This window comes from Formica exsecta, unplaced genomic scaffold (genome assembly GCF_003651465.1).
Source record: "Formica exsecta isolate Colony F162 unplaced genomic scaffold, ASM365146v1 scaffold11, whole genome shotgun sequence".
Lineage (NCBI taxonomy): Eukaryota > Metazoa > Arthropoda > Insecta > Hymenoptera > Formicidae > Formica > Formica exsecta.
This window is the reverse complement of record NW_021848439.1, coordinates 87488-100318: the sequence shown is the minus strand read 5'-3', so window position 1 is coordinate 100318 and position 12831 is coordinate 87488. Positions and strand designations below refer to the sequence as shown.

Below are 12831 nucleotides of genomic sequence, written 5' to 3'. Positions count from 1 at the left end.
CGTGTAGATACGTGCCCGTCTTAATCAAACTTTGACCTTGGTAGCTCGATCTGGTACTCAACTCAGAGGAGGGTGGTGACTTATCCGATTTCATCATGAACGGGGAATGGTACCTCATCGGTGAGTTTCACAGAACCTCAAGTTTATGACTTGTCAAGCCAATCAGAATCTGTATTGGCTCGTGTGTGTGTGTGTGTGTGAGTGTGTGAGTGTGTCTGTATGGGTGTGCGCGCATTTGCGGATGAACGTGTCTTCGGATTAAAAGTAGAATCTCGAATCGACTCGATACGCGTCGATAAATAAGTTGTGCGATACTAGTCCGAAAATAGAACATTCACAATCACGCGAGTAAGATTGAGAATAGTCTGCGAAGATATCTACACGCATGTGGACGAATATGAATTTTTATCGGACTATCATCGATTTTCGCTCAATATTTAATCGTTTGACGTATTAGTGATATATATAAAATGTCAGTGTGATTTTTTTTCACACGTTCGAGTATGACATCTTGTCTCTCGCCAACAGTCGCTTGATTGAAAAGGATCAGACTTTTAAAGCAATATTTTGCCAATACGTCCTGTTTCGATGAAAATGACGATCGAGCAATTTATTTCGGAAAAAAACAGATGATTAGAGATCCGAAGAAGAGAAGAAGAAAATCAGTGCTCGATGTAATTTGGATTCTCTCTTGCTGTTTCGCGTCGAGATTTAATCATCGCTCGTTCCCGGTATGCATGCACAATGGTAATGCGCCTACGTTAATCCATCGCAATTTGCGAATCTGTTTGTACAGCTTGTACGTTATGGAAGCACAGAATGGGAACAGAAGGACGAATAAAATATATCGCGAAGCTATTATAGAATTTAACGATTCTATTTTCTACGGTCGCAGTAATTACGCGGCTATATTTTTAACAGCAAGATGTAATTTTTTGTCCGCGTTTCATTCTTACAGTGCAGTATACACAATCATATGGCTTAATTATGTACGTTCAATAAGATCGAATTGTTGCTTCCACGAAGCGAATCTTTGCTTGCGGACTATTATTCACAATGAACGAAAAGTTTACTCTCCGTTTCTTATTCCCTTAGCTTTGCATTGCAACTCGAAACATCGACGTGATACAGGAATATAAATATACAATCCGAGTTACGATCTGCTTTTTTATGCATTTTAGTACATTACATAATTCACGAATGTAACTGTATTTACATATTTTGACTATATTGCATCTATCAACTCCTTTGTTACTTATCAAAATTGAATAACTTTGTTTCTTATTCTAAATTCTTTTACACATTTATATGGCAAAAATATATTCAAACTTATTTTGTATTATCTCTTCGTTCATCTCTGCCAGAAAATGACAGTTTATGTAAAAAATTACGAACGTAGAGTATATCGCGAAAGAAAATCTGTCACCCTAATTCGTTCCAGCTTCTCAGCTGGATCCTGAGACGCAAATTTCACCGGTGATACGAAACAGCGTCATCGATGTGTGAAGGAATGCTGATGGAAGTCGTTAAGAAACCGCATCCCCGATATTTCGCCGATGCTACTCGCAGATGCTGCATCCCGGAGCTCTTCGTTTCGCGTGAAATCGCGATCGATATCGTAGGGTCGAATAGAAACCGAAAGATTTTATAGGTCCTCCGTGTCTCTTGTGATGCCGCAATGGGTATGACTTTATGACATTCCCTCTTCGCGGTGGCAATGTGACGCTCTTTCGCCGTGCTTCTCTTTTCCTCTTCTCCCCGCGTCTCACTTATTGGCGTTCTTTTACGACTACATTCCTCGAGCTATCAAAAAGTACTATTTTTGCGGTTCTCTCGAAGGAAACTGACGTGTCAACGAATCAAAGTTGCAACGGGGATGAAATTTGCGATAGTCTCGATCTAGCGCTTTGAAAAAAATTCTGAAAATACACGTATATCCGAGGGAAAAATTCTCCTGGCAAGAAAAGAGCGCATTCTTCCGAAACAATATTTCAAAAGAGACAGGTAAAAATCTTATGTAAGAATGTAAGAGAAACACAATGTCGTGCCGCATAAAATGAAAGAGCCTGCGTTCACATATACGCATATATATATGTACTTTTGTTTCAATAAAATTCATTGGACATGGAGTAGTTTTTTCAATATAAAGCGAAGGCGGAATTGAATAAAGATTTAGTAGTGAAACTGATCAACATCAAGCAGCGACTGTTTTAAGAGATGGCAAAATATGTTCGATTGTGATACCAACAAATAAAATACAAAAACGCCAGCTCGGTGCCTTCGATCTATTGCGACCGACAAAACGACATACTCGATGTTCCCGCATGTGATGGTGAACATATGTCTATGTCGACGTATCGACTCAGCGTGTGCAATTTAGAATGTCGCCTCTAAAGTGTTGCTGTATTTGCCGAGACACGTTAATTATCCGGAGCCGGATGCGTCGAGCGCACGGTCGCACGTCGAAATACAAAGAAAAAGCGTTCTGAGAATGGAGCCAGCAACAAGTGACTGTCCGATATCGCGACGTTCGAGATCGATTCGAGAGTCCGTACGATCGGAAAGCTATATCGCGAAACCCTCCGTCCTCAAAAGTATCGAACGGTCGTTTTTCGCCGAGTCGCTTCTCACCATTCTTTGGCGGCGAGAGCGCGCCAGCAGGTGCATCGTATTTAAAGACCACGAAGAGGACAAGTTCTGTTTTATCGCGAGGCGCATATATGTCCTCGCCGTTCGTTCGCCGGTAACTTAACTTGTTGCAAAAATAGAATCGCAGGGAACATTTCGCAACTCAGCGAGATCTTCCTTATATACGAATCTTGTGCCGTAATCTTAAGACGGTTTTTAGAAACGAGATCGCGCAAGAAAAAAAAAACTACGATAAAATCGGCGCGACTCGCGCGAATCTTTGCTCACAACTCGATGGCATCTACGCGTCTACGTAGCATGAAACGTAACGATAAAACAGATGGAGACATGATAAATAGACCATACATTATATCTTGGGATTTTATTCCCCTCAAGATATAGCACGGATATAGTAGCAAGAAAAGTAGAGAAGATGAAGGACAGTAATAATAAAAACATAGTCCGCGATAGATAGAGATACTGATAAAGATGGGTAGATAAGCAGGCGCTTTTTATGTTCCCCAATAGGAACACATTGTCTCTGTAAGAATAGTAGGGTCAAAATATATAGCGAGTAACGACGAAAGAAAAAGTGAGAGTGAAGAAACAAAATTATCCGTAATCGAGAACGCAATCGATGCGATTATCCGGGCCGCGTAAAATATCGATATCATTTTTTTTTTTTTAACAGGCAGACATGTCGGCGTGTATATCGGTTCTGGCACTTTTTCCAGGTATGCCGGGGAAGAAGAACACGATAATGTATCAGTGTTGCCCGGAACCGTACGTCGACATCACGTTCACGATACAGATACGCAGGAGGACCCTCTACTACTTTTTCAACCTGATCGTGCCCTGCGTGCTGATATCGAGTATGGCCCTACTGGGTTTCACCCTGCCGCCCGATTCCGGCGAGAAGCTCACCCTAGGTAACGTAACTCGTAGCATGCCTGCCTGCACACCAGCCAGACACACCTCCTCCTTTCTTTTCGATTGGTTCGTTTGGGATTGTTACTGTTTACACGATATGTAATATATATACGCGATAGAGTCAATTTTTAGAATAGAAAGTTTTACAGATGCATAGAGTTTTAAGACACGCGTGATGATTCTCTAACTTGTCAGAGCCCTTTTGTCAGAGAATTTTTTTTTCTTTTTGCAACGTCAAAGAGCGAATCTTTTTTTTTTTCAACGAATAGATTTTTTATCGTATCACGATTGTCGAAGAACTTGAAGTTATAGTTCGCACACACTAAGGATCTTAAAGTCCTTTTTTACACGGCCGTTATAAATTTTTACCTATAGAATTTTTTCTAGCTTTTCTAATTTCCAAGCTACTCCTTCAATTAGTGGATGACATTTTATTAGTGAATGATAGGATTACTGAGTTAACGTAAGATGGTATACCATGATATATGTATGCTGTATATATTACATATCTAATACACGCGTGTTACGTCTTTATACTTTTCTGTGAATACTTTCCGTTCATACTTTATACTCTCGGCGCCACTGCTGACTGTCCTACGTTTGTTTCGTTTTGACGACGGAAGGAAGTAGTCAAGATTAACTCTACTTCGATCACAGACGACCAAACGACCTCGCGCAACGTTCTCGTCGGGCGACTCTCATGTAACGGCGATTTATACAGCGAGACTCCATTTCTTTTTCCTCTCACGGACCATACGCACACTTTTCCGGCTGTTAAATCGTTCGGAAGGGGCTCTCGATGTCTCGAAAGCTCTCGTTCCCGGATATTTATCGCAGATGACGTGCACTTTCACTCGCGCCGTACCGATTAAAAGAACATATTTTCGCAATTACTTAACCATCAGTAGAAATTTTTATCGTCGCGTTATTGCTGGTGTAAGATAGGAGTATATTATTCTTCGGATAACTTTTCTACATTAATCTCGATTTCTGCTTTCAACAACCTATATATATATTGTTTGATCGTCTAAATAAATAGGGGATCCATAAATCTTGTCATGGATAAGAAACAACAGTGCCGAAACAATTGCATCAATTGTACGAAATCGACATTTCTCGCTGTATTTATTTCTCACATTTATGTGGACAACGTCGCTTCACTAACGTGTCGATACTTTCAGTGTGTTGTTTGCGCACCAGACGCCTAGTGCGGTCGCCATGTTATCTCGTAAAATCGCAATATATATGGCCGCCTTCGAGGTCTCGCAGGTTTATACATCTACGTTTACATTTACGAAGGGTCGTTCGAAGAAGAGTGCCGCGTGATTTGAATTTTGGATACGTCGGGCAAACTGGTACATCGCGTTAACTTGTAAGGGCGAGCTGCATGTTACATAGTGCGCCATGTATCCCGACATGTAAACGCCGCTGGGCGATGCATATTTCAGAGGCTCGACGGAATAAGCCTCTCTCGAACGGCTCCTTTGGTCCTGCAGCGGCGGTGGGTTACGTGAAATATTACGTACGCGCTTTTCCCAGGTCCACGGATGAGCATTGTACGCGAATTGACCGATGGTATCGGAATTTTGGCGCATCCGCGAACATTCTCCATTTTAATGAAATGTTCACGTTAACGGAAGCGTTATAAATCTGGCAAGTTATTAAGCCTGATGGATCGAGGGATTCATAATTCGAAATGGTCTGTCAATCGGGAAATGGTCAACCGATAACATCGAGGCCCTCAATTATTCAGAGTTAGCACTCGAATAACCAGCAGCAATTGCATCTCCACCGCTGGTTCACTTACGATAAGCGACGAATGAACTGCATAAAATGACACCTGCGCATTCCATTGAATATTCATAGCGCACCGACAGATCCAATCTCCAGCTTTCGATAGTACAGTACGCCGGGTAAAAGAGAGTCGCTATCTCCCCTCGAAGTTTTTGACGTTTCGGAAATAATGGGAATTCTCTCTGTGGGGTGCTTTGCGCGATTTTTGTAAGATCGCGCGCAAGTGGCGAGCGGCATCCATACGACGCCACCATCAACCTATCGAGGATCTAAACACTCTTCGATAATTATTTCGATCCATTTTTCATGATCTTACTAATCCTTTTATATCTCATAATCTTTATAAGCAGCAGTCGTTTGTTTTTCTCGTCTCGTGCGACTTTGTCTTTTTTAATATGCCGGGTACGAACCATATAATTCCCATCTTGGAACAATCGACGGGCTCGATAAAAACGCAGGGAACATTAAAGTGGGATATTAGAGAATCGTTTTGCCAAGATCTATCAACTCCAATTGCGAGAAAATTCGTTTCACGACGTATATCTATACTAACTCCCAGCACGTGATCGTACTCGCCATCCAAATCGTCAATTCTCGATACGTTCCCGATACTTTCTCACGTATTGCTAAGATTGCTTTCTTCCTTCCGTTATTTTTCACGCGGGATTAGTCGGAAGTGCATTGCTGTGAATTATAACGGATTCATTGCGAAATTCGCGCCGAGTTCTCGGCCGTCTGTTCCCATCTGTCATATTTAAGAGGAGTTCCGAAAGCTGTAGCAATTACCGGGCAATATCTCTGTGCAGGGATATCATATTTTTCCATTAACTTTTCCTCAAAAACCTTACAAACCATCTAAAATCCCGCAAAAATGTTTCGCGCAAGATATATAAACATAACATTAATTTCTTGCACTTATTTTTCGATTTAACTTTTTAATCAAATATAGCATACTATCACATATAAATATACATATATATTTTTCTCTATATATAACTTTTTTCTACATTTTATTCGAAGTCAAAAAGTGTTGCAATTGACAATTTCATTTTGGCAAATCATCTCGCATAACGTGGGTGCTTTGAGAAACGACTTTTTCGTTCGTTTTCACGCGAGAATTGAGTTTTCTTGTGGTGCTTCGGGAAAACGACAACCCAGAATCGATGTCGATGCCGATCCGCATTGCCGTCGATGTCGTCGCTCTCGTGTCCGAGACTGCTCTCGATGAACGTTATGATGTTAGAGACAAACCGGACATCGCGCACTCTTTACGTCGCGCATTATTTTCGGTAGCTCGTAAAACCGTGAAAATCTTTTCTCTCGGTGCTCTCTCGTTGTAGCCTTCGTGGAAATCGAAGTGCCGAATCAATGTCGTTCCATGAATAAATGTCGATAGATTGAGATTTTATCGAGAGACTGTTACATTCGACTTTATTGTGACGTCAATGAATTTCGATTAAATTACGCCGTAAATTAAATTATGAAGTAAGGAGAAATTTGCAACTTTCGAGCCTTCCCCTGAGATGTTCGCTCGAGATACGGATTATAGAATGTTACAGATACATTAACTTTAATTAATTCTTTGACTAACTTGCAATAGATTTTCCTTTAACTAAAATATCTGAGCATTAATACTATCTGAGTTGCAAGCAAATGACTCTAGAGTACTTTTTGTAGTCATAAGAATTTTCTGGGGGCAATTAAATAAAATCTTATCATTTAATTAAATTTTCAAATAGAGACTTATTCTTGCAGAATTTTAATATGCGGTTTAGTCATAAAAAGAAAGTTCTGCATATTTATTAAAGCAGCTATTATTAAAATTAAATTTCTAGGACAATATTTATGTATACTTGAATAACCATGTTCATTATTTCGCATGCATTTCGAATATAATATATAATAAAAAGCACGATCGTATAATCGAATGAAATAGATCATAACGAATATTGACGCGTTAGAAATTTACAGTGCAACACTATGTAATTTTTCGGATAAATAGGAAAAGTGATCCAATCTCGACGGAAGGAACAGGACGCGTGTTTCGTAAAAGTAAAAACGTAAGTGCATACATGCTCGTTGCATGTTTTCATATGTCTCTTCACAAATTTATAGATATATGAAACGGGAGGTGGACAAATTATAATACCGCCAGAATTTACATTTATCTATCCACAAGGTAAATTTCGCTATTTTCGGCACGCATTGTTCCGTTTTCCTCGAAAGCGCGCCTTCTTTTTTTTACATCGCGAATTTTAGCACCTTCGACGTCCTGTTCTCGACATCTCTTGATTTAATCACGCTAAATAAATGCCACGCGAGTGCTCAGTGGATTTTCGGTGCGTGCAATTTGTGCTTGACGTTGTCAACCATGGCACAAGCTGCAGTAAAGTCTGGCATTGCAACACGGCTATATGCAAAGTATCTCATTATCACGTGTCATACTTCATGGACTAGTTCCCGGATATTACAACAATGAAATACGTTTATGTCCCCATACACATGCATTATGCGAGCATTGCTTAGTTTTTAATGACTCTAAGAATTAATCCGCTATCTCTTTTTCTAATTTTAACGATAATTAAAATTGATTTATTTGCAAAAACTCCAACATGAGCCAAGCATAAAGTTTACTTATATAATTAAATACTATTGCACAGAGAAAAACCAACTATATCATTCATCAAGTTGAAATTAAACCTCAGAGTTTTACGAGCACTCGTTGCGCTGTAATCGTAAAAATTGAACAATCTAAAAATTATATGTTGCGACGTTCTACAGTGGTGAAAGTCCCGCTTTTTCGTGGTTAATAATAGCTCGTAAAGTTTCCGAATGAAAGCGAGGAAAAAATTCTGACCTCGTAAACGCTGATGACTCTATCTAGGCGCAATTTGATAGCGTTTGCCGTCTTATTAAGAATTCTAGCGACGTACTATCGCGCTTTTTCGTAAACTTCCCCCTTGCTGCTTTGCGGATAGATGAGGAGTCGTGAGCGAGAAAGAAGTCGGGGATAACTTTTGCTTACGCAATCGCTATCGTTATCCGCCGAATTACACTCACGTGTGCACCGACGCAAGTGTGTGATTATAAATGAGGATAAATGAATAAGTTCTGTGACACCAATTGACATTTTCAAATTTTGATATATGTTTCTGTCGCAGCAACGCCAATTTCGACTTTTTAAAAAAGTGCCTTATCAACGGAAACTTTTTCCACGATATGAGACCTGAATATTATTTTAAGCAAACTTTAACCTAATTGCGTTTATACTTTTTAAAAATATTTACATGTTTGATAAATTGACAAAGAGATAGCGAATTTAGAATCAACACAATTTTAATTGCTCTATCTGTAGAAAATCGCGCATTTTTAATCCCACGGAAAATGCAAGGTGAAAATTGATTTTGTGAAGAATTGGGATCATATCTCAGCGTTTTCCAAGTGCTTATTCACCAACTTTCTTTCCATGAATTATTCTCTTACCTAGGAATTTCTTAGGCACATTTCTTCATTTTGTACTCCCGAACCACACAAGAAACGTATATATGTTCTCAAACTTTCCTCGAGATTTGATATGTTCTACGGTACTTAACATCCCAAGAGGAAAATTCCTATGAAAGATATGCCACGAGAGTCGTTAGACGCAAACGAGCAAGCATTTTGAAAATTATCATAATTACCATTGCCTTTTGCCGCGCGACGCGATAATATCATGCGTAAAAGTGCGGGCAAATTACGCGATTTAATTTTAATTTTATGAAAGTAATCTGTCTTTTGCATCTAAAGATGTTGCTAGGCAAAAACGTTGATATTTCAATCGTTCCTTTAATATATTGTTAATATTAATGTTGTTCGTGATGCAATAAGTAACCCCGTTTCAATCTTAAGTAGTACTTTTCACGAAATGTGTTCAAACATAATACCCTTTAACATCTGAAAGTTCATGTAAAGCAATAGATAACATTATATCATTCTAAAGAAACTGATAAAGCGTCTATATATCTGTGACCCAGTTACATTTTTACTTGGAAAATTTGTGGCGAAAATTTCGACCACAGCCGTCAAGCGTCGCTTTATGAAACTGGTGAAGTAAATTCTGATGTCGTAAAGACGGGACTTATGACGAGAGAAATCAGGAGAGGGAGGGCTGCAATCTACTGACGGATTCTGCGACAGAACAGCCGAAACTCTTCCGGTATCTTTTCGTTTCGCTCTCCTCATTTCCTCACCTCTGTCCCATTGTTTCTGCCTTGTCTGCGGATTTCCTTTTGTTCTCGATGAGTCTTTCACCATTGTTGTTCTGCAACGTTCGTTTCCTTTGACGTTCAGTTCAGCGCGCTTTAAAACTCGAGAAAGATACCGCGCTGCTACTTAAGACGCAAGAACCTCGTTCTTTTCTTACTGAAAGCGATCTTGCAGTTCGGTAAAACGGATGGGAACGCGAAATGAAATTTCGGGATCGTTTTCTTGGCCACGGAGAGAAATTTTATCACGGGCCATTTCGTTCTTATCATTCTGTCTATTGGTTCCGCACCGACTATTGTATCATAACATAATGAAATTTGTGTTAACTTACGTACATTTGTATTACTTTTTTTAACAATATTTTAAATTAGTTCTTAAAATATTTATCGCATATACATTATAAAGTTTTTTGCAAAACATATTTTTTTCTAATAACTTATAGCAAGCGCTAATCATGCACACATAACTTTTTCCCACACGATATTTAATACAATTATGTCAAAGGAAAAGGATCTTCACCGTACAGATTCGATTTATCAAAAAGTTTCATTCCTCGTTGCCCCGCACCATATTTTCCTTCTTCTGGACATCTATCTCCTCCGCGTCGTAATTAATCATTGGTGAAGTCCAGGATATCTCTCGTGGACCCGCGCCCGTTTAAGCGTCCGACAGAACTTTCCTTCGCAAAGATATCACACGAGGATTAGGGACTTCGGAACTTTCGCGTCACATTTATCTCGGGAACGTCGATACACCTTGGAGTTATTAAGAATTTCCGAACGACGATAATAATTTCTTGCACACATTTTCGCAAATTTTTTCCTAATCATGCACACATAACTTTTTCCCACACGATATTTAATACAATTATGTCAAAGGAAAAGGATCTTCACCGTACAGATTCGATTTATCAAAAAGTTTCATTCCTCGTTGCCCCGCACCATATTTTCCTTCTTCTGGACATCTATCTCCTCCGCGTCGTAATTAATCATTGGTGAAGTCCAGGATATCTCTCGTGGACCCGCGCCCGTTTAAGCGTCCGACAGAACTTTCCTTCGCAAAGATATCACACGAGGATTAGGGACTTCGGAACTTTCGCGTCACATTTATCTCGGGAACGTCGATACACCTTGGAGTTATTAAGAATTTCCGAACGACGATAATAATTTCTTGCACACATTTTCGCAAATTTTTTTACTCGTATAAGAAGTTAAATAACTATCTAAAAATATTCTTGCAAACATATTTAAGATATAATTTTGAATTTAATAATTTGAATACTAATACGTACAATTATTAAAATGTTTGTAGTTCTAATTTAAAAGGGCTTTAATTTTCCAACGAGCTGTCAATTAGAAACGTGAAGCAGCGTCGTTGCAGACAGCATTATGCGACCGCCTCCGCTCGCGCTCTGAAATCCGTGCTCTCCCGACAACAATATCACGCCAAACTACGCTTGATTATGCTTAAAAATGCACGCGAATGAAATTTACATAATATCACGCCACTGTAAATTTCGGGTAAGGAGGGCGCGTTGCACGCGACCGCTCGCGAATTTCATTAATCGGACAGATGCGTGCATTGCGCGTATCCCATTTAAGGTTGTGTTTGTTTGAACATTATCATGACAAAGGGCACGGCGTGGGTGCCCATGTAGCCGCTCCGGCTCATGTCCTCTTGTCAACCAACGTGACAGCTTTCATTCACAGACGTAAGAATACAACAAAATCAAAAGTAAGACAAGTAGAAAAAAAATTATAACGTACTTTTTAAAGCTTTGAGTTCGTTAAAACAGCAATGCAAAATGTTGTGATTGTTTATAGATAATTGGATTAATTGTGTAAAATAGCGTAATGAATTAGAAACTTATGATAGATATAAATATACGGTCATACGAAAACTCGCAAGTAATCCGTAAAGTGAAATTTTCACTAACCGTGAAATCGAGTGGAAAGAATGCATGCCGAAGAGGTATCTGTCATCCTTCCCCTTAAGGCATCACTCTACTTGAGAACAGGTGTTCGCTTCGTGCATCGTTTTACGCGGGATGAAATTCCATTAGGTTGCATCGGTTACACGAATTCTGTGGCAGTTATAACGCGATTATGTCACACATACGAGAGACACGTTTCGGATGAAAAAAAAAAAGTACGAATAAAATTGTGTATAATGAATAGTTTTTTTCAATTGCAACTTGGCGTGACTTAAAGACGCAGTGCGACGATAGCCTGGCCTCATTGTTTTGGCACGAAATGTTTCAATAACGAATCTTCACAAAATAAGGATATCCATCCGATAATTAAAAAGCAAACGTTATTTTGAAAATTCGATAGAAAAATATTTGCGAAGTACGTAAATAATGAGTAATTAACGAATGTTTAATTAAACGTCACGTCCATATTTTTTTCGAAAAATATAGGTTAACTTTTCCTCGGCATTTCTCGTATTTACAAAGGCAATGAGACACGCTGAATACAACGGCAGAGACTACGATAATAAAAAATTGTCGCACCGTGCCAGCTACAAAGTGCTCGAGTCTACTTATTTAAGTCTTGTCAAAAATTTATCATTGTTTTTCTTACTCGAAATATTGACTAGGAGGAACTTGGCGCACTGCCTTGTTTTCCTTGCGTCTGCACGAATAGGTATTCGTAACCAAACATTATACACACACTATTTCGCAAAAATATATGATGGCCGTGGCTCACCGTAGTTGATTTAGTAAGAATTTCTTTGGCACATAAAAGAAATAAGAGTGCATTATCAGCAGAGTTAAAAATAATTTTTTTCCTGTAGTATAATAAATGTATGAAATAAGATTCAATACTCTCTCTTCTTTTTAAATAACAAAACGCTTCAAAAATCGAATGCTATCAATCGAAAACTATTATATAAATCTATAATAAAAGAAAATTAAGATTCAATACCTTTTATATACGAATTATATCGTGATTGACATAAAAGAAAAATTGTAAAATTGTAAAGATATGGCAATAATTTATTTAGAAATAAATTTCATTTATTTAAGTGTATAAATCATAATCTTCCACTTTTCATTATTATTATTATTTCTATATTTTCTGTTAGCAAAAATCTCTTCATATTTTTGGAATAATAATAATCTCTTATATGTGTGAGAAAGTACGATATTAGATTCGAAGCAACTCGTGCGAATAGCATTTCTCGTGTAAGTCTCGGACGTAATCTTGAAAAAGTATCGATTGCATGCACCTC

General features: G+C 38.7%; 1 protein-coding gene across 6 annotated transcripts in view; it reads left to right on the top strand.

The window, feature by feature from the left end:
* LOC115235470 (neuronal acetylcholine receptor subunit alpha-7) overlaps nt 1-12831 on the top strand; it is a 224678-nt gene that overhangs the window by 144128 nt on the left and 67719 nt on the right. For all 6 annotated transcript variants that reach the window (XM_029807307.1, XM_029807325.1, XM_029807316.1 and 3 more), the window contains exons 7-8: nt 45-120; nt 3363-3557. In XM_029807307.1, coding sequence (XP_029663167.1) covers nt 45-120; nt 3363-3557 — 271 coding nt within the window. The remainder of the gene's footprint in view (nt 1-44; nt 121-3362; nt 3558-12831) is intronic.